At 39.9% G+C, this 27,355-nt stretch overlaps 1 protein-coding gene across 2 annotated transcripts in view; it reads left to right on the top strand.

Moving 5' to 3' along the window:
• Positions 1 to 17,810, top strand: part of PDZRN4 (PDZ domain containing ring finger 4) — a 238,055-nt gene extending 220,245 nt beyond the window's left edge. For both annotated transcript variants that reach the window (XM_015854556.3, XM_015854565.3), the window contains 4 exons: positions 555 to 617; positions 3,809 to 3,910; positions 7,286 to 7,402; positions 15,610 to 17,810. In XM_015854556.3, the coding sequence (XP_015710042.2) occupies positions 555 to 617; positions 3,809 to 3,910; positions 7,286 to 7,402; positions 15,610 to 17,136 (1,809 nt within the window). In that variant the 3' untranslated portion in view covers positions 17,137 to 17,810. The remainder of the gene's footprint in view (positions 1 to 554; positions 618 to 3,808; positions 3,911 to 7,285; positions 7,403 to 15,609) is intronic.
• The last annotated feature ends 9,545 nt before the right edge of the window (positions 17,811 to 27,355 follow it).

The raw sequence follows: 27,355 nt of genomic DNA on the forward strand, positions 1-27,355 counted from the left end.
AACTGGCTCAGACCAGAAATATTATACAGAACTTATGAGTGATCTATACAGAATAGATCCTTTGGGATTTTTCACTGTTTCCTTGAGAACTGCAAAATTCCAGAGGAAATAACAGCTTGATAACTGAAGCAATCATTTAGTAGTAAATATTTTCATGCAAGAAAAATACTCCTGCTTCTTTCCTGAAGACAGGCCCATTTGTATGGTGGTATCAATGGCTACAGAATCACTGCAGCCCTTAGTGAACTTCCAGAGCAGAGGATCTCTGTAGTTAATTCTTAGTGCTCTGACAACTGAAGGTTAATGCATGACAGTGGCAAAGAAAAGTATTAATCTGACAATGATATGCTCCTGACCCTTTCAGTCTTTAGGTTTTTATCTGAAACAAGCTTATACGATTATTTAATGAACTGTTGAGTTCATGGGGTTGTAAAGAAAGATTTAAATTGCTTCTGTACAGAGCAAAAAAAAGGCATGTTTTCAAATTCAGTAGCTGTGATTGGTTTCCAGTAAAAATATTTTAATGTTCAGTTACTGAATGTCGTCCTATGCAGGTTGATCCAAACAGCATCGCTGCCAGAGATGGACGGATCCGTGAAGGAGACCGCATTTTGCAAGTACGTGACAATAGCCTTATTCCTAAACTCTTTCTTCAAACATAAAGAGCTGTCTTCTCTGTGGACTGTTAATGAGGGAAGGTAGTTCTCTTTGTTACTGTGATCGATGAGAAAATCTATGTCTGTCTGTTTTTTAACACAATAGCTGGGAGCAAAAGTGCGTGTACTGAAAAATGAGAATGACAAACTTGTTCTGGCTCATGCCCTTATATCCCGTGTATATCATTGCTGTATTTATTAGCAAATCTCATTTTCCCTATGTTCATCTCAGTGTCAAATTTCAAATAGGGATCCAGAAAACATAAATACAGGTGTCAGAAAGTTGCTGATCATTCACTGATTGCATAAATTTGGATAAAAATCACTCAAGCTGAGCATTGATGGTAAGAGTTTTCGTACAAAAGATATGTTGTCCATAATGGATGATCTTGAATGTACTTGAGCAGGGTGTTCACTCAGCTTTTGTTAATATTTTCTTTTCTCTGCCAATAAAACAACATTGCTGGGGGTTCTTTGCTAATCTACCATCTCGGCATTTTTCTTCCCTTTGGTTTCTATCGATCTTCTCATTCAGAGAGCTGCCCCTGCAGCTGTCCTGCACGTAGGTTTGTGCAATAAGTCTCAGCACCCATAGTCCAGGTCTGGAAGAGGGAAGGCAGGTAGTGGATGGACAGGGGAATAGCTGGAATGGCAGAGGGTTTGTGTTCAGAACTGTTGGTGACAATTTTGAACTGATGACAAAATCACAAAATAGCTACCAAAAGTCATTCAGTTGGAAACTTCTCTATTATAGCATCTTAGATCTGATTTCCAGTCTATTTCCCTTGTATTTTTATTTATTTATTTATTTTTTTTCCAGAGGTAGCTCCTGGTAATGATAGGTTGCTTTTCTGTAAACAGTTTTGGAATTGCCCTCCTTTAATGTTAGGTTTCTGGCTGTCACAAGTTCCTTCTCTTCAGTCTTCTTATTTCCGCAGCTAGCATCTCTGTTGAAATCTGTAGTCATATTTCTCACCATCGTATCAACTTTGGAGTTGTAGCTAGTCTTCTGAGCAAAAAAGGATGAGGCTGTGGGGCCACACTGCCAACTAGGAATAGGAGCGGAAAAGTCAGTGTGCTGTTTTCTATGTCTTGTTATAAAGTAACCATTGAAGAAAGTAAACAGAATATAGTGCTGTTTTAAACTTTAAAAAAATCAGAAAAAAATCTTGTTTATTCAAGCAAGTAGAAACCACGTTCATTCTTCCTCTATACACTTTAAGTAAATTGAGGATGGATTCATTTCCTGCTGTTTTCCTTTATTTCTGAAATTTCTGGATTAAGGGGAAAGCCAAGAGCAGTTCAGGCAAACATTCTCAAATTCCTTATGAAATTCATTTCAATTGTGAGTGAAGACTCCAGAGGTGAGAGAAAGCATAGATAATTCCACCGTGTTTTTGTAGGTTGGAGCATTACTTTAATGTCAGTGCTGATATATAGCTATGAGTTTGATCATTAAAGTTAATACCCAGAGAGTTATGTGGGGTTTACTTTCATATCTGAAATCACATTGACCCTCTATCTACTCTTATTGATGAGATAACTCAGAGAAATAGAAGGTGACAATGCCATTATTGCGGATTATACTGAGGCTGTGAGCACAGCAGAGTTGTGAGCATGGGGCATTTGCTGGGGGCAGCAGATGGCATTGCTTACAGCTATAGGGGGATACTGTTTTTGTGCATTTCTCACAAAACTACGGTGGATTTCCTCACGAGGCTGGAGCTGTCCTCATTCTTACAAACATCACGCAACCTCTCCAGTCTCTTAGAGATCTCAGGTCTGGGTATTTCGTGTCAAATATTATGAATCCAAGGGAAAGGAATTTATTAGGACAGTCCCAGTGAAACTTGCCTAAACTTCTGCTGTTTTTAGTTGTGAAACTCCAGTCTAACAAATGGTATCCTCAGAGATGCGATCTCCATGACTGAAGTCCTGCTTATTCCACTGGTATGCAGCCATCAGGGCTGTGGTCTCAAGTGGGTAAAGGAGCAGTTGCCCAGCTGATAGCACTTGCTGGAGCAGCCACTGTAGCTTGGGGTGTTTGGATAGGCTGGAGATCTGCTCCTGGCTCTCAGTGGCTATGTTGCAGCACTTTGGGTTAAAGCAGGTCTTTGTTACCAAAGACTTGCCTGGTCTCCTACAGACCATTGTTACCCCTTTGTGTAACCTTTGCAGTGTTTACTCATTGCCAGTTGGATGCTCAGGGTAGAGCAGGGTTTTCTTTAATCTGAGTTAAAGCTGGGTTTTTTTTGTGTCTTAATTTTCAGGCTTACACACACATGCAGAACTTTACTTTTCAGACAGTAAATTCTTACTGCTTACAAGAGATGAAGTACTGGGCACAGTACTGTTTGCCCCCAAAAGTTCATATTATTCCATCTTCCCATTTCGTTTTCACCTATTTTCAAACAGACTATTTTTTCACTAACACAATTGGAATAATCCACTTCTTTGGATTCGGACAAAACTAAATATGTAAGGAAGATGCAATTTGCACATAGTCACAGCCATGTCTGTTCAATGAGGTGATAGAACAGCAGAAAGGTAGCAAGAACAGCACATTCTTATTGGAGAACTACTTCTATTTTGATTTTCCTCTGGCAAGGGGGATATATATGTTTTGTGTGGTTCTGGATACTAATCTATCCTCACAAATATAAAATGATTAAATGGAGCAGCAATAAGCAGTGGCCTGTAAGCATTGCCTGGCAAGAGATAATGCTGCAGCTCCCTAATTGGCCCTCTACACGCACACAGTGTGACTGATTTCAGCTGCAGTATTACCAGTCTTGCTTCCACCAGCACTATTATCTCAGAGTGACACTTCCATTACTCTGAACGAAGAAAGATGAACGTCACCTGTCAGGGGCTGGTTAATTGTGTTGCTAGATGTATGTTACCAGGGCGCAGGTTGGACATTTATGAACATAACTGCTTCCTCTGATGTCCGCCATCCTTCAGCGATCAATACAGCTCTTACAGTAAGCGCATAATTGAGTGAAGGCACTTACCACTGAGGGGCTGAAGATGAGCCCGTTGTGCGAGTTTCATTGTCCATACATTCACTACAAATGAGCTGATATTTGCCCTTTATTGTGTGTTGCTTTGTGGAAATAGAAACTAATGTGCCACTTTCATTTGTTTTCTAGATTAATGGGCAAGATGTCCAGAATCGCGAAGAGGCAGTGGCATTGCTCTCCAGTGATGAATGCAAGAAAATTGTGTTGCTGGTTGCAAGGCCAGAACTGCAGGTTAGAGTAAATACATGCACTGAGCCGGGACCTGGGTTATCCTGTACATTCACTGTCACCATAAGTAATGAACTGTTGGGAAGGAGGAATGCCAAAGTTCCTAACAAAAGGAGGAAAAAGATAGTTGCAGAGCTTTGGCCCTTTATAGCCAACAGAGGAAATAATGTGATGTTGCCAGGGCTTCTTTGCCCCAAGCTAAGCAGTTCTTTTTCAGCAGACAAAATAAGCAGGTACACAAATAAAGCTGACAGGACTAACATGATATTAGTAAAATATGAAGTAGAACTTGAAAACTATATATTGCTTGTTTGATGATTCTTAGTTGCTCTGGGGATAAACTTCCCATGCTTATCTTAGTCGTTTATACGAGCTTACTCAAAGCTGTAGTTTTTCACTGGTGATGGCTCTTTTTTCTACGCACTTGTAAACAACTGTTCATTTATGTACCAGTTATGGAAATTTCGCTACAGTACCATTCAGCAGCTCTGGATCTAATTGTTTTCAAAGTACCCTGGTCACAAAAAAATGCTGGTACATTACAAATTGTATCTCAGGAGGTGCTTTTTCAAAAGCTTTTAATAATGTTTCAGTGGTGCTAAGAATAAAATTTTGCCATGCCAAGAATATTTTATATCATTGCAGGGGGAGGTGTTAAATTGATCATCAAACTAAAGGAGAGGTAGAGTGGAAGAAGAGTACTGTTTGTACTTGCCTTTATATGCTGTTTTTAAGCCACTGCAAAGCAAAAGAGACATTATATTGCCACTGTTCTCTCCATCTGTCAGCAGTTCAAACAAAGTTGGTTATGTTGTCATTTGTCTCTCATGCCATTGATCTGATATTTCTCAGTTTTGCTAGCTGCATACTCTGTTTAAATTAAATTGAGTAAGTGTAATTCAGTGCCACTTGGAATCTCTACTTCAATCCAGTAGTTACATAAGATTCACAATTTCAGGATTTATTTTCTTTATATTTTTCATCAATCTAAGCAATTCCCATAAAGATGATGACATAGTGTACAGCAAAAAAGCAGCAGTGTATATTGCGAAATTTTAGCTCACATTGGAAGTTGCTGAGGTTTTAAAGAGTTTTTTAAACTTTTTTTTTTTTTTAATTTTGTTGTTCTGTAGGGAACAGAAACCTTCCAACTAATAAAGCATATACTCAGGGAAAGTCTGTTCTCTGTATTTGTTTAGACTGGTGAATATTAGAAAAATTATATTGATATGACGTAAGGAATTACTTTCTCATAACATTATTGCTTCCTGTACTGATGCTCCTTCCATATCTTCAATGTCACAGGACACAGTGTTCTTTGGTTCTTTGTTGTTTGTTTGTTTGTTTGTTTTCATTGCTGTTGTTTCTTTTTAGTTTAATTTTTACATTCTGAGTACATATTTATGTAAAACAGAAGAAACAGCCATAGTATATCAGATGTCAGGCTGCTGCAAACCTATTTCAGCTAGCTGTTTCGCTTTGACTCTGGTAAAAGATAGCAGGATTAAGCAGGCTTTTATTTTCAGATAGAAAAAAGTATTGTCAGTATTGCAGTCTTGAAGACTGACTGCTAAGTACATTCACAGGGCCACAGGGAAGAAAACCTTTTTTGGCCATTTATTTGTGTGGTGAATACTGATGGATAATTAAGTTTTGATGCATATCACCAAGGAGGCACCTAACCTGTTCAATATTGAAAGAAAGAACATGAGCAATTAATTCACATGTGTTTAGGGCGCAGAATGAATGTAGTACCCATGTATGCTAAAGTAGAAATGATCTTTATGCTAAAAGTGTATCTTAAGGATTCGCATTAAGTTAAATTTGCGGTCTGCCATGATCAAAGCAGCAGATTTACCCAAGTGAGATCCATCTTTCATCCTCCAGATTTTGTTATCTTTACAGTTTCCTCAAATGTGATAAATTAAGCTGCATTCTTCATACTAGAGAAGGACTGTGTTCCTGCTTTCCTTGGTAGAAAAAGCAAGTAAGAACGGTAAAGAAAACTAGTGGTCAATACTAGATGTTTCAGAGAATGGTTTCTAAGTCTCATTAAGGACAAATATAAAAATTACATGCCCCCCACTCCAATGAAAAAAATAAAAACCTCCTTCATTCTAATTTCGGGCTGTTGAAGGCTGACTTTGCCAAGAAAAACTTCAGAAAGTTTATGTTTATCAAAAGCACATTAGACTTTTTGAAAGAAACAGTGATACCCTACCAGCATTCAGGTGTAAGTACCACACAGCGCTAATCACTCTCAGTGTAGTTTTGAACTACCACTTGCTGATTTGGTTAAGTGTGCTTTGATGCAGTGGTAGCATTTCTTCTGTGGCCTGTGTTGCACTGATCTGGCTGCCTTGAAACATGAATAGTTGGTATTGTTGTCACTGTCTGGTGCTTAGGAATTTGTCGCCCTTTTGTCACAGTCCTCCTCCAGTTCTTTCACCAGTGACAAAACAATAAATATTGCCTTCTGCTTTTTTCCCACCATCACAGCCTTTACAAGAGTGTCACTGACTGGTATTTTCCCTTTCAGTGCAGTGCACCATCTGGTGAGGGATTACAAATACAAATGGACACACGCCATATACACATAAGCACAGTGAGCAAAATGGGAAGATAAGAATTTTAGGGCAGGGGTGCTGGTTTTGTTAGTGTAAAAAGCTGTTAAGGGGGCTAATTAGATGTGGAGAGATGGTATACTGACTAGATGAAGAATGCAACATTCCCTCCTATCCTTTGGCAAGATTGTCATCAAATGTCAAAGAATTACACTTAGGGAAAACACAGACAGATAAGGGTTGTTTCCAGGCACACTGTAAGGACAAATATAACTACCCTTCCAGTTGCCACATCTGCCTATTGCCATCTTCTCTATGTATGTTTTCCTTGAAGATCAATGGAGAAATTGCTGTAGAAATGCAATGCAAGGCTGTTATTGAGAGTGCAGCACTATGGTACAGCACTGGGGTGGAGGCTGTTGAGAGAAAGAACCCGGCTGTCTTGTGGCCCTATTAGTAATGATGCCGCTCTATCAGCGCTGGGGCTCTCAGCGGTAATGAACATGACAGCTTCAGGATTATGCACTGTGCCTTTCATACCTTTTGAAAAGAAAAAATGTCTGTGCTGTGCAGTCTCCTTCATTATGAAAGAAAATCAGTCATACTGTTTCAAGAAAGGATAAAAGGCATGAGAGTCCCATTTTTTATCTTTCTTTTTCTTCTTCCTTTTTTGAGAAGCAGACTCCTACCGCCTGGCTTTCTGAAGTGAATCATTATGATAAAAAGAACTAGTCAAGCATTGCCATTTGGGTTTACCCTATTTTAGCGTGTGTCCTTGCTGACATAATATAATGTACTAATGTATTGTTTGCAGCTGGAGGAAGGGTGGCTGGATGATGAAAGGAATGAATTCTTGGAGGAGTTGAACTTGGAAATGTTGGAAGAGCAACATAATGAAGCGATGCAGTACACAGCCAATGAGGTGGAGCAGGTAGGACTGCTACTAAATGTGTCGTTTAAAATTTTGCTGGGTATACTTCATACTAATAGAGAATGAAATAGTACACTGTTAAAAGCAGTCAAAAGCTTTGGCAGAATTTTATCTCTAAAATGCTCTGAACTACGCTATGCTGTAGGTAAAGCAGAGGGGAACAAAAGATATTGGGGCCAAGTATGATAAGGTAGCAAATGATTTAGGAAGCTCTGATAAGCGCAGATTTCTCTCTCTTTCTCTTTCTCTCTCTCTCTCTTTCTCTCTCTTTTTTTTTTTTTTTTTTTTTTCCCCCTGGGCTCTCAAAAAAATATTTATCACTTTCTTTACTTCTAAAGTGTTTGGGCTTTATGTTGATGAATTAGTGGAATGGATCATTGTGGCTTGTAGAGCTGTGAGCTGGGATAGGTGCCACTCTTTTTGTACTCACGCAAGATATGAGTCAGCCCACATAACATGAATCATGTAAGCTTACTTACAAATGAGAAGGAAGAGGTGTTTAAAAGAAACAACAGGTGTTTTGGAAACACAAGTGTATTTTTCTTACAACAGCAGTGCACTGTTTATCATTTGTTTTGTTAATGGAAACAAAGACGCATACTGTTAACATAGTCTCAGATTGGTGCTATCCTTTTATCTGCCCATATGCGCTGTTAGCGATGCAGCCCTCAGCTGTACAGTTTAATCAGAGGATCTTCAATAAAATTGTACTTAATTGTGAAAGGCATAAATGACCCTATCTGTTCGTTCCTGAAACAGATGATCTGTCAGCATGGACACCTATGTGGAACCAAGGACACAATATCCCACCACATCTCCTATCTTCTGCATGTGCGCAGCTGGGTACAGACTCTTTTTCTAACCACAGAAATTTCCAATTTGAATTTTTTCCCCTGTTTTCAATTGTTTGAAAGCAAAGCCTGAGGCATTTTCCTTTGAAGTGAAGAGGAAGAGACTCTGAGAGCCTTCCTTCTACGGGAAACAAGGGAAATTATTTTGCGGAATCATAGGATATTCAGAGTTGGAAGGGACCCACGAGGATCATTGTGTCCAACTCCCGTCTCCACATAGGACCACCCAACATTCAAACCCTGTCACGTCTGAGAGCATTGTTCAAACACTTCTTGAACTCCTACAGCTCTGTGCCATCCCCATGCCTACCGCCCTCTGGTGCAGACCCTTGCCCTCAACCCCAGCTGCCCCTCCCCTGGCACAGCTCCATGCTGTTCCCTCCTGCCCTGTTGCTGTCACACAGAGCAGAGCTCAGTGCTGCCCCTCCGCTCCCTGTGAGGAGCTGCATCCACCATGAGGGCTCCCCTCATCTCCTCTGCTCTGCACGGAGCACACCCAAGGACCTCAGCTGCTCCTCTTACATCTTGCCCTCTAGAATCTTCACCACTTTCGTAGCTTTACTTTTGGTATTTGATAGTAGTTTTATGTCATCTTCAAATTGTGGAATCCAAAACTGCTCACAGTATTTGTCTGATGGAAGAAGTGGCTTCGAATCCTGCACTGCATGGTCCATGCTGGGGACTTGAACTTGTTTCTAGCCCTGTTCCATCCCCACCTCTCATTCTACCTTGATGCCGTTGATAACTCCTGTTAAATCTATTCACTTTACACAAATTAAATATTAAATGGGACAGAGACACTGATAGAATAGCTAGGCAATTAAGTCTATTATCTGAAATATGATAGATCAGATTGCAAATCCTTGATCTTACAAGCATTTAATTATTCACACAAAATGGAATAACTCCAGTGTCAGAGGTGAAGGGAGCCTTACAATGGAATGTGCAATGGCCTTTTAGTTATGATTCTCTTTTCCAGGCAGTGATCCAAGTCTTGCTTTCCCAGGTTGAATGTGCTAAATACTGCACTGCTAACCATTCTGACCTGAGATTTGGTATCTTTTTAAATTTTTTTTAACCAGAAATTGTAGTTTGAGTACCCAAAGATTTCCTGTCAGAAAGAACACTCATTCTTTGCCAAGCATTCTGCTTTGTGCAGAGATATTTTCACTCTCTTCTGAGGGAAATTCTTGAGCAGGTCTGCTATCAAACCCTTTTTAACCCCTGGCACAACATTCTGGGGCCTCTGAAATTGCAGTTGTGATTTTCCACTCCCAGTGTCTTTTCAGACTTTGTTTTTTTTTCACTAAATTTGGTTTGTGGTTAGTGTTCATTACTGAATGGTGATGTTCTATGTGGCAGTTTCATCAAACACTGCGAGATTATTTTTTTTCCCCATTGAGGTCTTAGACCAGGAATATTTTTGCCCTATTGAGATTTTATTTTATGACAGAAGAGAGCTACACTTGAAAAGATTATGGTCTGTAAGTAGGTGTCTGACATTGCATTGCTTGAAGTAATTCTAGGACAGCCAGACAGTTCTTTGCCCTTCTGATGAGTAATTGAATCAGCCAAATGCAGCTAGATGTGTAATGGGGCGTTAGTAATTTGTGACAGCTGCTGTCTTTCCAGACTCTATGTAGTGACTCGGCAAGTCAGAAAAGTAGTTCTTTACTCCTTTCCTAGCCTTGTTAGGCCAGGAAATCAAGCAGTTTTCTGAGGTGAATCATAGAATACATTGGAGTAATGAAACTGCTCTCATTGAGGCTGCAAGTGGCCGAACTGAATAGCCTTAAGCTCCCTGGTTGGCCAGAGAGATTTTGCTGCAACATTAGCCTTAATTTTTGTGAACACAGTCTTCTTGTTTCATAATCACTGGCCACTGTGAATCTTATGATCTGCAGGAATTAATGCATATAGTCACAGGCTACCCTTCCAAATACGAATCTTTTTTATCCAACACCCTTTTAACATGTGCTATGAGCTGTCTGAGAAAAAACTGGTACAGTTTGTAATAGAAGAATGGTATATAATTAAGTGGATAGTCGTGTCCATTTTGTGGTTTTGAGTCACTCTGTAGAATTTAATCAAGAATTGTATCTTCTTCAAAAAACCTAAAGGAAATATGTAATTCTTCATTTATTAGAATTCATTTTATTCCTTTCCCATTAGAACATCACAGCCCATTGTGGAGCAGTGATAACTTTGATATGAATACTGTACATTTGCCATGCAGAAATTCTTATCAGTACCATGGAATATATCAAAACCTATTAAGAAAAGAAAGAATTGGATAAAACAATTCATTCTAGTTCATTCAAAGCTGACTTGCAGTGAAAATGTTTAGGGGGAATTCTTTTTTTCTTTTTTCTTTTTTTTGTGTGTGTGTGAGAGTGAGAAAGGTCTGTTTCAAAAGAACAGCATTGTTTGCAGAAGAGCATTTTACCTTCTAAAGCACAACTGAAATCAATTCCAGTCTTCCCCTGTGATGGGTGTATCTCATGATTAGCCTGCCACTGGAGATTCCTCTCATTGTGGTCAGCTTCCCTTTTCTCCCTTTTACTCTCAGACTGACCAGGGAGTTCAGGCTGATTAAAAGTCTTGACTGAATCTCATTGCTTTCAAACTTCAGTAGCAGCATGGGCTTTGAATCACAAGTTGTAAAAATGAGAATAGAACAGTGCCTGAATTCCTGCAAGATTAGCCATTTTATAGGCATGAATGCTTGCTGGAGCATCTTTTGTGGTTCATTTATAGTTTGATTGTACACACTGACAGGTTTGCATTCTCATTATCTGAGTGCTCACTGCAAAGATGAGGCCTAAGGATTCCTTTGGTATTTCAGACAGAAATAATTATACCCCAGATTGATAATGTATGTTTGAAAACAAACACTTTGTTTGGAATAGACAACATAGACAAAAGCAGCACACTGGTAATTGAAGACCATCTTATGGTTTGCAAAAGGGACTTAACCAGAAATTAGGCTTGCTACCTTTCAAACTAAAATGAAAATAATCTCATGTTGTAAATGACTGCTCTGCCTGCACATGTTCAGGGTCTCTATCAAAGATGACAAGTCCAGAACAGAAAAGCCAGGGACTATCTTACATAAATCACAGAGAAATCTGTAGAAGTGTCTCAAAAACACACAGAAACTTTTCAGTTTTATTACTTGAACTAGTTGCATGTATCTATCTAATTCCTGGGGAAAAATGTAACTTATTTTTGGCGTCTGCTTTAGATTGAGTAGAATCTAAACAGACACTGGTTTCTTCTTGACAGGGAGAGGAATCCAGGGTGATTACCTTCCATTCAGGTGTCTCTACAATAGACACTTACTTTTGATCAGGTGAATCCCACCCATTTGATTTCCAAAGTTGTATTTGACTTTAATTACATCTTTTGTAAGTGTGTGTTGATTACACATAGTAGATGGCAATCTATTATGTTCAGTCCATCTAGATCATGTGGAAGTTGTAGGAGCAAAATTTAAATTGTTGATTGAAGTGGTATAGAAAATGAGCCCCAAATTCAGAAAGTGGTGATGGCATGAGCCCATACTGTAAAGTTTCTTTAAATGCCTGCTCAAACAGATTCATCAAAGGATTTTTCAGATATATCCAAACATCTGGTGGTGTGGCACCATGCTGAAAATACCAGAGGAGTCTCTGTAGTAATACGATGTGGCTCAGCACCTGGCAGCTGTATAACTTTTCTAACACAATATGTATAATCCATTCTGAAGTGTAAGCTGAGTTTAGTCACATAGACACAAACTGTGTTGTGTCGCTCCTCTTCCATGTCAGCAAGTGGATACTGGCAATCCTCCTTCTCTGGTGATCTACTAGTGATGTAGACATTCAGGCAGGCACCCAAATTGCTAGTTATTCTGCAGCAAGGCCATCCCAGGGTCTTGTGGACCGACCTTGCATCTGTCATTAAATATTCTCCAGAGCAGTAAGAGCCATGGGCGACACTGTGCTGTGGTGTAGATGACTCAGACTCTGCTGAAAGACAGTTGAAAACAGAACACATGAATACAAGCTGGAGCAGCTCCAAAGCAAGTGAAAGAGGGGACCAGAATAGTTTATATAGCAACACTCATTTGGAAGAGGTAAATAGGGGAAGAAAAAAAAAAAAAAAAAGTAAGCACAAATCTCTGGTACTTCTGATGAATGCCCCAGACACTACCTTGGTTAGATCGCCCTTCTTTCTGATTGCCTTGGGTTTTCATGAAGAATTTGGTACGCAGTGAGTTTTTCAGTTTTTCTCTGTATAAAATCTGAAATTTTGTATCTTAAAAACAGCTGATGACTGAAGACTTGCAATCCCACCATTTCTCCAGATACTCATGAAGAGAGAACTAAATTGTTACAACCGCTTTGGAAATATTTAATGAGCCTTAACAACAACAACCAAAAATAAACTGCTGCTTTCTCACAGCAATGCATAAGTTGAGGAAAGAAAGATTAGATAAATGAATATAATTAATTAATGCTGAATAATTTTGCAATACTTAGTTATTTAGAGTGTTACTAGTTCTATTCTTCATATCCCTTCTTCCTCTGAAAAGATACCCTTACATATAAGTGGCTAACTGGAACGATCTGACAGCAAATCAGAGAAGGGAAAAATAATGGCTGCTCCAAAAGTAATGTCTTCCAGTTTATTATGTTGCTGGTTTGGCAGTAGAGGTTGAATCTTACCACTAATATTCCATTACAGTTTGTTGCTTTGCAATAGAAAGCAGCAGAGGGGAAGTCTGACAATATGTGGTCTGACACAGAGGTGCTTATGAAGCAAGAGTGTGTAATTGAATTCATACATGCAGAAAAAATTGCACCCATTGACATTCACTGACTCTTGCTGAATAATTCTGGAGACCAAACAGTGCATGTGAGCATAGTGAGTCAGTGGGTGATGCATTTTTGCAGTGGTGACAGCAGTATGAAAGACAAGCCATGTTCCAGACAGCTGTGCATAACTGTCATACCACAAAATGAGGAGCGTCTTGATCAGCTCATCCATGCGAATCAGAGGGAACCATGTTCAGATCTGAATATCAGCTTTAGTGCATTGTAATGGTGGCAGCATTTGAATGTTTCAAAGTCAAAACGGCAGTCTATTGAGTGTCAACATGTGAATTCCCCATCAAAGAAAGCAGCCCTTGGAGGAAGGGTGCAGTGTCTTTTGGGATAAACGAGGAGTGATACTTCTGGATTTCCTGGAATGCGAACAAACCATCAGCTCTGACCACTACATCATAGCACTGACTGAGCTGAAGGTTTGAACTTCCAGAGTAAGGCCAGAGAAGAAGCCAACCGTTCACCTGCAACACAGTAATGCCAAGCCACAAAATTGTGAAGCACATTGCCAGTCTTGGCTGGAGTATTCTACCACACCTACCATATAGTCCATATTTGGTGTCCTCTGACTCCTATCTGTTTGAGTTGATGAAAGATGGAGTATGTGGGCAATATTTTCCTAGCAATGATGCCATCATAGCATTAGTGAAAAAGTGGGTCACCTCCACTGGTGCAGATTTTTATGAGTGTGTCATGCAGACTCTTAATCATTGACGGCATAAATGCACAGCTAATGGCGGTGACTATGTTGAATAATATTGTTTTGTAGCTGAAAATCTTCCCTATCAAATAGTATTATTGTGTTCTTAGTATCTGTTGTAGTATCTCTAGAAATTAGTTATAGGCAGTACTTCTGGGGAACCTACATATGTGCCAATAATTTTTTAAACATTTGGCAGGTACGGCACCCAAAAATGTATGAGAATTAAACACTTGTGTATTTTGTTATTAGTTGTAGATTGTATGTACAAAATGATGAGTATGAACTCCTTGTTACTACTATGAAGATAAATATTTCTTTTCAAGTCTTTTCTGAGAACACATTGCTAAAACATTCTTTCAGAGATTTTTAACTGGCCCATCACAGACACTAGATTATCTTTGTGTTGTTTTCTTCAATATTTATCTTATTCCACTATGACTTTGTATTTGGGGGTGGAGGTTATCTTTGTTTTCCTCAGACTAGGCCATTATTTTTTCCTTGTGACTGAAGAAAAGAAACCGGCTGAAAGGTGTGTGATCATGGGGTACACAAGAAGAGAAAGGAGGAGATAGGAGACGTGTTTTCATCCTGTTTTACTGTCTGTCAAAGAAGAGAGAAAGGGAATTATGGCAGTGTCCTCTTTGAATTTGTTTCCTTTCATTGGGTGTACTGTACATTTTTTCTCCCATAATTATTCCTACCATTACACATAATTATGCAATTATACCTCCTGAAAGAAAAAAAGCATTCGGTTGATACTATATGCACTTAGATTTGGTGAATAGGCCATATAAATTGCACTCTGGCTGATTACTCTCTAAGAGGAGCAGAGGGAAATTCTTTTCATATCCAGTTTGAAAAATAAAAAGCATGTGTCTCCTCAGAGAGACATTATTTCACATTCTTTGAATTAAAAGAATATAAATAGGTTAGGTACAGTGATTGGGTGTTAATTAAAAAACAACAGCTTAAAAGCTTGACATCATGCCCATGGCAAGCACTCAGTGTTGTTGTATGCCTAATGGTAAAAGGCTGTTTTTATTTCTAAGGAATATAAACTCTAACTAGGGAATAGAAATGATCTCCAGAGACGCACGTGAGAGAGAGGTCTACTTGAGCAAAATCTAGGATTTCAAAATGAACAGTTTTTCAGAAAAAGACTACTGAATGCAAGAAGTACAAGAGAGGGGCACTAAGGGTGTTGTAGAACAGGCTGACCTTCCGCTGTCTTCCATGCTGCCCATCTTCATGGAGCATATAAAGAGTCCCCAGGTAAAAAAAAAATGCTCCACTGATGAAAGTTGTCTTTTCATACCCTCATAGGTTGCACTAGGCATTCCTAGATTGGCTGATTGCTCTATTTTTATTTTTATTTTTTAATTTGTTTTTAAGTGATATCAGCACTGAAGTTTTTTTCCAAGTTTGAGAAGATCTCAGCTCCACCAGTCTCTGGCCATTATCCAGAATCAAAAACAGTGCACCATCTGGTGATCATTATCTTTAAGCACTGCAAAGAGGTGGCTTAGCTAGAGAGGGAAACATTTCTTTCCGGACTTCAGAAAATATGTCACTAGTGCTGTAATTCATCTGCTTCTCTCAGTATGGCCATCACAGCATGGCTGTCAGAAATGTTTCAAAGCCATGAGCAGTAGTACTGCTGTTTAGTGATCTCTTTTAATTCAGTTTAAATCAGACTCCAGCAGTTTAAGCAAAACAGAGCTGGAAAATATTCTCCTGTAATGTGATCTGTATTTGATAATCATTTTGATTTGCTTATTCTTTTAGCCAAAGAAGCATGAGGAGGAGGATGGAACTACAGACACTGCAACCTCATCATCCAACAATCATGAGAAGGACAGTGGGGTGGGACCTACAGATGAGAGTCTGCGTAACGATGAGAGTTCAGAGCAAGAAAATGCACCTGAGGAACAGAATGGTGCAACTCTGCAGAACAAACGAGAGCTGGGTCATAGCCAAGACACATTAGGAAGTGTTGAGCTCCAGTGCAATGAAAGCTTTGTGTCAGGGGAATACATTGAATCTGATTTCATTGGGAACCCAGAGGAGGAGTGTGAAAGATTTCGACAGCTGCTGGAACTGAAGTGCAAGATTCGAAACCATGGGGAATATGACCTGTATTACTCAAGCAGCACAATAGAGTGCAACAGAAGAGAACAAGATGGAGTGGAGCATGAGCTGCAGCTACTCAATGAGGAGCTGAGGAACATTGAACTTGAATGTCAGAATATCATGCAAGCTCACCGGCTCCAAAAAGTGAGGGATCAGTATGGAGACATTTGGGCTTTACATGATGAGGGATTCAGGAATTATAACACCAGTGTAGATGTACAAAGAGGCAAACTGGACGACATCCTGGAGCACCCCGAGAAGTCCGACAAGGACAGCTCCAGTGCCTACAATACAGCTGAAAGTTGCAGGAGCACCCCCCTGACTGTGGAGCGATCCCCGGACAACTCCCTCCAGAGGATGATCAGCATCACCAACAGGAAAAACTTGAGGAGCACAATCGTGGCTAATCAGTCATCCTCAGGACAGAGCAACAAGGAAACAATCTCGGTCAAAGCCAAATCCACTGAGCAAAACAGCACTGCTGAAGGCACAGTGCTGGCATCAGAAAACAGCAAATTCACAGACCAGGAAAAGCAGAGCAGCGAACACATTCCCTACCTGTCCCCATATCACAGCTCTTCTTACAGGTATGGGAATATACCTGCTCACGCTAAGCATTATCAGAGCTACATGCAGCTGATCCAGCAGAAGTCAGCTGTGGAGTATGCCCAGAGCCAGCTCAGCCTGGTGAGCATGTGCAAAGACTCGCAGAAGTGTGCGGAACCCAAGATGGAATGGAAAGTGAAAATAAGGAGTGATGGGACAAGGTATATCACAAAGAGACCAGTTCGAGACAGAATCCTAAAGGAACGTGCCTTAAAAATTAAAGAAGAGCGCAGTGGAATGACGACAGATGATGATACAATGAGTGAGATGAAGATGGGTCGCTACTGGAGCAAAGAGGAGCGGAAGCAGCACTTGGTGCGAGCCAAGGAGCAGAGGAGGCGAAGGGAGTTCATGATGCGTAGCAGGCTGGAGTGTCTGAAGGAAAGTCCACAGAGTGGCAGCGAGGGCAAAAAGGAAATTAACATTATTGAACTAAGTCACAAAAAGATGATGAAAAAGAGAAACAAGAAAATCTTGGACAACTGGATGACAATCCAAGAACTGATGACACATGGTGCTAAATCTCCAGACGGCACAAGAGTGCACAATGCCTTTTTATCAGTTACTACTGTATGAACGCAGCTTCTTTCAGAGAGTGTACTACCAGTTTAGGTAGAGTACGATTGCCTCGTTCAATGTGGCATTTTTATATATTTTGTGACTGTTTATAGTTTGATCTTTTTTGTAAGCAAAATTACCTGGTAATTTTTCATTTGTTTTTCATATAACGGTACCTTCTTTATCTGGCAGTCTTTCTTTATCCTGCAATATATTCATATTACTCATTTGTAGAAAAAGAAAAAAAAAAAAAAAGAAAAAAAAGAAAATCAAAACTTACAAACAGAAAAAAAGCGGAGAAACCAATTAATTTCTTAACCTCCTACATATCCTAAACTGAGATCTGGATTTATTTCTCTAGTTTTCTTTTTTCTACTTTAGTAACAATACCAAAACAAAATGCTTTATATTGTATCCTTGGCTTAACAAGTGGTTGAAGTTTTACATCGTAGATTGCGTCTGTTTATAAATCATATGCCACATCCCATCTTATAGATAAGAATGTCCTTTTTCCAACAACGCATTGTACAGTGCATTTATTCTATAAACTGCAATTGTATTTGTCCAAGTAAAGTGTAGATGGACAATTCTCCTGTGTTCTGTATTAGCATTGGTCATGTAGCTAGGCAGTCTGTGGCAATTGTGAAGATGAAAGAGAAATAAATTATTGCTTATCTTTAAGAAAAAAAAAAGGTGAAAAGTTGTTTGATTTCAATTAACTGTGTGCCTTTAAAGGATGATTTATTTTCACCATGCCTGATTTTTCCAGCATACCTTTCAAGAACACAAGACATGATTCTGTAGACTAGTTCTTAGGAATTAGCTTTTTAGAACACATAGGAGCAAGATGCTCTGTCTGGCTCTCTGGCTTTTTCTCACCTGCTATTATTAGTTGATTGAATAATTGTTTAATACATTGCTGTGCTTTATGCCGTTGGGTAGCTATTTTGGAATTTTCCTGGCTGAGCTTGGGATTTGTTCTACATGTAGAAAATGTAAACAGCACATGGCTAACTTTCAACCAAATTTCATGCATGAAAAGTAACAATGGTCATCACTGACATTTTCATAGAAGACGAGTTAAGAAAAACATAGAGAATGAATGAGTTAATAAAGGAGTTAAGGCATTGATTTTGTTGCTGAGGAGCTAATGAAGGAGTTCAGCAGTTTTGTTGCTGAGGAAGGCCCAGGTAGTTTGGAAGCACCCCAGAGGCTGGCTGGTGATAGGAAGTAAGGACATCTGTCTGCTGCCCAGTGGAATCCTTATCTTTCCCTATGGCAAAGGTATCTCATCTGCCAATGGGACATCTTCTGAGCTGCCGCTTCAGGCAGCCTAGTGGGTCACAGCAAACAGAAGTGACTAGTCCTGGGAAGTTAGTGGGGCTTGGAAGCCTTTTGCTCAATACCCCTATTTTTGTTGTCCCAGACAATGCAGTTCTTATATGATATGCATTCAGTAACAAGATTAGGTGCTGAATTCTCTTGGCATCAAGCTTTAAAAGATATGCTTAAAGATGCAGAAAGACACATTATTCCAAAGTCTTTCATTCTGGAAATCAGTCATTTGTTTTCTAATGGCTTTTGGCACCAGTAGGCATTGGCAGTGCTATCTGCATCTCTAGGCACATAAAAACCATAAGAACACTACTCCCTGAGTGCTCAGGAAAAATATGCCACTCACAATTCAGTTTGATAATCAGAATACTCTCCATACCAGTCTCAGGAAAATATCATTCTAAAACCTCTGCTAAACATACAGTTGTTCATACGTAATGGAATACTTCCATTTTTTCTTATTACACTAGAAAATTTTTAGAATCCAATAGCAAAAGGAATTGCAGGGTGACAGTAGAGCTGTTTCAAGGGTCTGTTACTGGACTGTCCCTCCAGAATACCCAATAAACTGTCTTTGACTAGCCTGAGTCATCTAGAAAGATATGCATTCTTCTTTTGAAGACATCAAAGCATGGAGATGTCACCATTTCCTTTGTTGCATTTCAATAAAAACACTTTTAAAAGCAGATCTTGTTCCTAATCAGAATTCAACTACCATCAGCTCCAGATAATGGTTATTGCTATGCCTCTGTCTTAAGTGCAGGACTTACCGTTTTCTCCTCATTACTAAGTCATAAGTCAGAACTGCTCTGAAACTAAATACTACATAGCCTAAATTAAGAGAAAAATGGGAATCTTCAGAAAATGTAGTCACTAATTTATTTCATTGAGAAATAAATTTTGGAAACTCCTTGTCTAAATTAGAGACGAGGTATAGCTGGATGGGGGTTTTAGGTAATAGAAAGTAATTAGGGGGAAAATATTTATAGAGATGATATAACAGTATGTTGTAAATGAAAATGCATTCAAGTCTGAGGAGCTGTTCTGTTGAAATTCAATAATAGAGCAAAGACTGAGCGGTGATAAATGATATTTTATTCTGGGAGGAAAAAAAAAGCACAGTAAAATCATAGGGAGTAAATTGTCAGTTTAGGTAACTGTACAGGAGAGCAGCAAAATTGAAAGAATATAAATCTGTTTTAACTAATGCATCAAGAAAATATTAATATGACCCCCTCCTCCCTCTTTCCCCCTCCAAAAAAAAAAAACAACAAAAAAACATTTCCAGGCCACTGTCAGAGCTATAGAGCCCACCATGAAGCTGATGTCCAGTTGAGCTCTCCTGGTGGCTCATGGACACTGCCTGCCAGAACTGCCCATCCTCTCCCTCCTTCTCCACTTGTCCCCACCCAATCCTTCATCTGGCACTTTTCCTCCTCTATTAGGCCTTAGCAGTGCTTTATATTAAGTGATACTTGCTTTCTTCTCTAAGCAGTCTTTGGGAGAAAACGTGTTGATTCGTGCCCTGATGAAGTGCCTCGATCAGTTCTGGAAGCACAGGAAATAACCACGAGGCTGCTGTGCTGAGTTGCGATGCTGCCTGTGGTGGTGATACAGGGACAGAGAGGCAGCCAAGGGTTTTGCTGCTCACAGCTGGCAGGACTCAGCATTGTGCTCCTTCACCCCAGCATCTTTCCACCTGCAAAATTCTGGGTTGTTTGTCCTGTATATATATATTTTCCAAATACAGTTAACTTTCAATGAGGAAAATAACATTTTAGCACTGAGGCACATTAAAGGTGATGAAATTAATGTATATTGTGTAGCCCTAAATCTTTTACTAATAGTGTCTTATTGGTTGTGAGAACAAATTTATTTACCTATTTTTGTGTGATGGGACATAAAAATAGAAAAGCTTTCCAACTGGAACAAGACCAGCTCTTGTCAAAGAGGATTGCTTGCAGCTCTAGGACAGAGCAATAGGCAGTGAGGAGCTGCATAGGCGTGTTATCACAGCTGGGGAAGGAGTTAATATCCCACTCATCCCTCTCCCAGAGCTGATGCCCAGCTGAGACCAGTGGGAGGTAATTCTTCCCAAGAAGCCAGTAAGATGGCCCAGTAAAAAGACTTCTCTTGTGCCCCTTGAAAACTATACTGCCACCATGAGTAAGGTTTGAATTTCTGGGGTCACTGAGTCTTCCTCTCTGGTGTAAGTACCCTTAAAGAGAAAATGATATTTTTAGTATGCTCATGTCAATAAACTAAACCTTTTGAGTCAGGCTATTGTGTTTTTTGAAAGAAAGAAACTGCTAACATGTCTGAATTGAATGCAAGCAGAGATGGAAACTACTCTTTGCTTAATGTATTGCCTTGCCACAATAGGGCTCAGAAGAGATGATACAGCAATGTTAGCATTACGTTCTGAATAGCGGGGACTGAATTATTCATTAATACTATGATGGCTGACTCTCCTTTTTCTTTTTTCTTTTCTCTTTTTTCTTTTTTTTTAAAAACAAATGTTTTATATCCAAACTCCATTTCTACAAATTACACAGCAGCATCCTTGCTTTGTGACATGGCTACTTTGCTAAAATATCTCCTGGCTCGGGACTGGAATTGCATTTGTTTTACTTGGGTTCTTAACTGATAATTGCAAACATGTGTGTGCTAAGTGATCTATTAATATCCATTTTTATGGGCTTACTGCTTTATTTACGGCATTAAATGCTCTCAAGGAGTCAGAATAAAATGTATGTGTCGTGGAGTAGTGTTTGGCTAAAGCAAAACAGAGCAGCTGTTGTAAACCAGTGGTGGTGGCTCTGAGAGAGGCAGGTTGGGTAACTGCTGGAGAACATTCATTGTAGAGGGATCATGAGCAGGCTTTTTCTCTGTATGCCTTTCCTCTAAAATATGTTTCTTTGTTTAAAGAGCAGCATTCCTCTTGGATGACTATTGGTGCATTTGTGAGGCTAAGCACTCCACATTTTGTTACAGATAGCTGCGTCATGTATAGACTTTGCCTGGGTGTTCTGACATCACTAATCTCACTTGAATATGAGTTCCTGCACAGGCAGCTGACAGTCTTTGGATCACAATTCTGAGACTGGCACAGCCTAGGAATGTGGCATGCGGGTGGCAGGGCAGACAGGCCAAGTGCAGTCCCTGGGCCCTCCCTAGGAACCAGTGGATTCCTGCCCTCCTGAGGAAAGGCTCTGGCTCCTGCTGCCAGAAGGCAGCCTCATGGAGATTGTCTCACGTACCATCCTCTGTGTGGTAGATGTGAGCAGTCCCCACTTCCATGTGAACTGTAAAGTAAAACTGACAGCTAAGTTACATCCAGATTGACGTGCTACGTTTTACACTCACTAGTCCATAAGGAAGGGCAGAGCATAGGACTGAGTCTTCACTAATAAGACTCACTCTGATTTTCCTCACTGAAAGCTTCTTTCTTCAGCAAAGATACAAAGGTGCCCCATGAAAACAGTATCTTCATCCCAAAAGCCAGAAGTGACAGTGCCATCTGGAATATTAGTGGTGTTTCAACACAACATGATCTGGGATATACTCAGGGGCCAAGAAAGGGGCATCAGCAGCATTTCACAGAAAAAAGATGCATAGTGTGAAAGTGTCATTCAAAACTGATGGATGCCTCCTCCCAGTATAGACTACTTCACAGTGCAGTTGTGAACTTCTAACTTGATAGGTGTGTATGCATTTGGATTTAAAATTTGTCTAGAATTTGAATTTCTTGGCAAGTAATCTCATGTTACATTTTTAAGTCTCCTTGCCTCCCTTTCTCCCTTCTTCCTTTCCCCTCTCTTTCTGTTGTTTCCTCTTTCCTCTTAAAATCAGGACATTTTGAACTTGAAAGATAATAAATATTGGAGGGGGAGTTTTCAGGAAACAATTAGTTCTTTTCCTCATAGATAACTTACCAGAACAAATTAAACTAATTGTCAGTGTGGAACTGTATCTTTTCATCTTTAGTCAGTTATAGATTATTTGGTTCCAAACTTTTCCAGTGTCATTTGCAGCTCAACCTGCTAAAGTGCTGCAAATGTTTTTGGTGATACAGAGTGCATTTTTAAGCCCTGGAGGAAAGGAAGACCTTTTAAAGTATATGCTCCCTTGTTTGTGAGACAAAGAATAACATAGAGAATGCTTATGAACTCAAATGCTTTGACAAAGACTCTCCCCAGCCTTCCTGTAGGCTCCCTTCAGGTATTGGAAGGCCTCTATAAGATCCCTTCAGAACCTTCTCCAGGTTGAATAGCCCCAATTCTCTCAACCTGTTCTTACAGAGGAGGTTCTCCAGCCCTCTGATCACCTTTGTGGTCCTCCTCTGCACCTGCTCCAACAGCTCCATGTCCTTCTTGTGTTGGGGGCTCCAGAACTGGACAGAGTATTCCAAGTGGGGTCTTACAAGAGCAGAGTAGAGGGACAGAATCACCTCCCTCAACCTGCTGGTCACACTTCTCTCAATGCAACCCAGGATAGGACTGACATTCTGGGCTGCAAGTGCACACTGCCTGCTCATGTTGAATCTTTCATCAGCTGTTGTAGGCATTAATGAAATCAGCCAACACTCCCAAATCCTTCTCCTCAGGGCTACTCTCAACACATTCTCCACCCAACCCGTATCTGTGCTTGAGATTGCCTCAACCCAGATTCAGGACCTTACATTGTTGAACTTCATAAGATTGACATGTACCCACCTCTCAAGCCTGCCCAGGTTCCTTTGGATAGCATCATTTCCCTCTAGTATGTCAGCTGCACCACTCAGCTTGGTGTCATCTGCATACTTGCTAAGGATGCACTGTCCACGCTGCCTACAAAGATGTTAAATAACACCACTCTCAGCACCAGTCCCTGAGAAACACCACTCATCACCAGACTCCACTTGGACATCAAACTATTGACTGCAACTCTCTGAGTGTGACCATCCAGCCAATTCCTTATCCAGTGAGTGGTCCATTCATAGAATCCACTTTCTTTATTTCGGCAGCCAGGATGTCATGTGGTACAATGTCAAACATTTTGCACAAGTCCTGGTAGATGACATCAGTTGCTCTTACATTATCCACTGACACTGACCACATACTGTGGCACTTGCTCTTCCAGTACATTCCTGTAAGCATATAACTTATTGCTGGGTGCTAGGAGCAAGTCAAAACCAATCCCTGGCTCCAATCACAAAAAAATAAAAATGAAAGCACAGAGAATTTTAAGTATGAAGTGAATATAGGAACTCTCATTTTGACAGTGGATAAGAAGCCAAAAAAGGAAAATTAAAATTGCATGATGAAAGATGAAAAGGTTGAAGTCACTGTTTTGACTACTGGACCTTGCAGGAAAGATATTTGAAGAATGAATGAAATAGAAAGTTAAGCAGGCGAATATCACATAAAATTTACCACAGATCAAAATATTACTTTTTTGCACTTCAAAGGCATCCCTCATATTTTCATAGGTTATTTAACCCCACTGGCAATCTCTGCAATGCATAAATATTTTTGATGGCATGCAAAGTGTCTCTTAATGGTGTATAGATACTGTATAGTGAGCAAGTTGAACAGTATAAATATTCATGATAGCAAAGATGCTGTCAAACTCTTGAGTTGAATGATATGAAAAATTAAAATATGAAAAGAATATTCTGTTTTGTTGCCTCCTTTTTCTCCCCAGCTTTGGCAGCTGGCTGCATGGTCGGGGTAAAGAAATACCCCTGGAAGATTGTGTTTTGGTTCAGGTACAGGGAATTCAAATGAAAGCTCCTCAAACTCGACAGTTTAATTTACTTCTCTTAAGCTCTTTAATACCAAACTTATCAGTTCTCTCTGTTAGGCATTAACTTGTTAAATGAGTCTTAATTATACATAAGCAGATGGAGATTTGAATTAAAATTACCTTACACTCGAGTGGCTTTAGTTCATTATAACATATCTTCCTCTTAATCATTTAGGCAGTCTCATCATCTTTCATATAGAAAGTTATTAAAGTATTCCAATTTCCATATTTCTTCAAATACATCCACTATTAAATGGCACGTAATACACATTAGTTGGTGACTTATACCATGCAATAGTTAGTGAATTATTCATGTCAGTAACAATTTTTATGCTTTTATGTCATCTGTATCATTTTATTTTAAAGGGTTTATATATAAAGAATACCTCATATTTTACCTCATCTCAGTTTTCAGTGCAAGGTTGAATGCCTTGCCATTTTTGCTGACATGAAAAGGAATAACATCCCCTTTAGTTTTTGTGCTCATGCTAACTGTGAAATGGAAGTGGATCTGAAATGACATTCACTCCGAAATGTGTAGAAGTTCCCAAATGATTTGGAAGGAGATAAGATTGAAGGAAAAGACAGTTTTTCTTGTTTTCTTTTATATTGCTAAAAAGCTATCTTCATCTTTGGATTCTCCAGGACCAAGAAGAGAATCCTCAGTATTTGTCTGTCCTCCAGAATTAAAAGGTTTTGCCTAAAAGGAAAAAAATATGTGAAGATCTTGCAGACTTCAGTGGGCATCACCTTACCTAACTTCTTGAACTCAAAGAAATAGAGAAGAGGCACCTCTAATAGACATCTTTCTCTGTAGGATGGCTCTGCCATGGAGCACAATAGTCCAGCTAGCTCTGACTGAACCTCTAAGTTTTGCACAGCTTTAGTCTTAAAATACATTATTGCCCTTTCCTCTTTTATGGACTCCTGAATGCATATGCTGAGAGAGCTATGTGTCTCTTTTAGACAGAGCAACACCAAGCAATTTAATCAACCTTTGCTATGTACCTCCGGGGTAAAATCATGAAAGAATTGGACAAAAAGTGGCTTTTTGGTTCCAGTATGCAATTTAAAGCCATTCACAAAGGAAAGACCAGTGGGACTTTTAAAAGACAAAAGTCTCCAATATCCCCTGCTAAAGGCAGCAAACTATTCTCAGCATCCCTTTAGCTAATATGTTAGCCTGCTACCTTCAGTGTAAAATAATGGGCCTATAATATAGAAATAACTGTGCCTGCTGGATGATGGACAATGACAACTGAGCCAAAAGGCTGAGTCTGTACTGGCAGACACCGCAGCCATCACTGAACAAAGGGGCAGAATTATGAAAGGCTTTTGCCAAAAATGGACACTGCCATTTATGTGTGCATTATTTAAGAGGAAAGGGGAATCACTGGGTCCTGGGAGCCACAGTGAGACGCTTAGGCCAGAGGGCCATTTCAGTCCCCAGCTCCTCCAGACACTCTGACTTACTTTAGGCAGTGAGTTTGACATGGTTAGTCTCTGTGAACTCTAGTTCGCAGTTTGCTTCCTTGAGAAAGTGATAGTTTGACTTGTGGGAGTTTTGTGAGAAAAAACATCAAAGCTTCTATGGCCCCATGGAGATGGAGATCTTGTGTAAGGGCAACCTATAAATTCAGCATGAAAACTTCCCTTCAATTGTCATTAAAAACCAACAAACCTGGCTTGAATATATATCTTACTTGAGTTTTCTGTTCTTTTCTTTACAGCTCTGAATGAACTGTAAAGATCAGCAGCATAAAAGTGAGCAGGAGAACTCAAATTATTTGTTGAATTAAATGCTTCTCCAGTGAAATGTAAATGCTCTAGATAGCAAGTAAATGTGGCCTGCAGTCCTCTTACAAAATTGTATGGAAGCAGACTGTTATCTCTTGAGTCTTTTCCAAAAATTTTATCACAAAAGGAACTGGAAAGTTGCAAAAGGTCTGGTTTTACTCTCCTGAAGAGAGGTGTGTCTGTGTTGGGCTAACCACAAACCAGGTCAAAGATGCACTGAAGCTTAGGGCACCGTGTTTCACAAATACACTTTTTCATGGAAAGAGCCATAAAACTATAAACTCCTCTGTAAAGCGTGTCTGGATGTCTGGCTACATTCCCCCGAAGACTTCATTGCCTTGCAGAAAACAGCTGTGCAACTGAAGGCCTGGAAGCAAGTGTGTTTAAACCAGGGTGTATCTTTGAAATCATTAGTGTTTCTGGTGGCTGTGCTGCAGGGCCCTGTTTTTATGAAGACTACTTTCAACACAAAAGCATGTGTTCAGATATTGTAACAGACATGCAAGAAGTGTAACCACTGATGCAGCCAACCTTTTTTTTATAGCCTGTACTATTTATCTGCCCCAAATCTGTTTCCCATGTTGTTTAGTTGTTTAGCCTAAGTAGTCCTGAATATTTGGTGTAGATAAAAATAAGCATGTGTGTAACTACGATTTTTGGGGATATCTCTCCAGTTGATAGTGCACCTTAGTAGATGGGTGGTTGGACTAGATGATCTTGGAGGTGTTTTCCAACCTTGGTGAGTCTGTGGTGCTCTAATTCTATGATCTTTCATAAAAGGAGAAGCTGAGAGGTCTGAGACAATTTACCCTGGAGATGAGATGGCTCAGGATGATCTACTCAATGTTTATAAATACCTGACAGGGTGAGTAAAGAAGACAGAGCCAGGCACTCAGAAACAGAAGTATAGGAGTCAGTGGGCTCAAGACTGAAATAAGGAAAAATCAATCTCTGCCAGATGTTGCCCAAAGAGATCATGGAGTATCCACCCTTGGGGTTTCTCTGAACCTTACTGGGCACATGCCTGAGCAAACTGCTGTAAGTGTCCTTGCCATGAACAGGGTGTTGGGTTAGGCAACCTCCAGAGGCACCTTCCAGCCTCTGTAGTTCTGTGATCATGAATCACTGAATCACAAAGCATAGAATCACAAATCATGGAATGGCCTGGGTTGAAAAGGACCATAATGATCATCTAGTTTCAGCCCCGCTGCTATGTGCAGGGTCACCAACCACTAGGTCAGGCTGCCCAGAGCCACATTCAGCCTGGCTTTGAGGAAACAAATGTGAGCAGATCAGCTCTCTGGAGTATGTCATACTC

This window comes from Coturnix japonica, chromosome 1, assembly GCF_054131305.1.
Source record: "Coturnix japonica strain WE chromosome 1, WE-NBRP24, whole genome shotgun sequence".
Classification (NCBI taxonomy): Eukaryota; Metazoa; Chordata; class Aves; order Galliformes; family Phasianidae; genus Coturnix; species Coturnix japonica.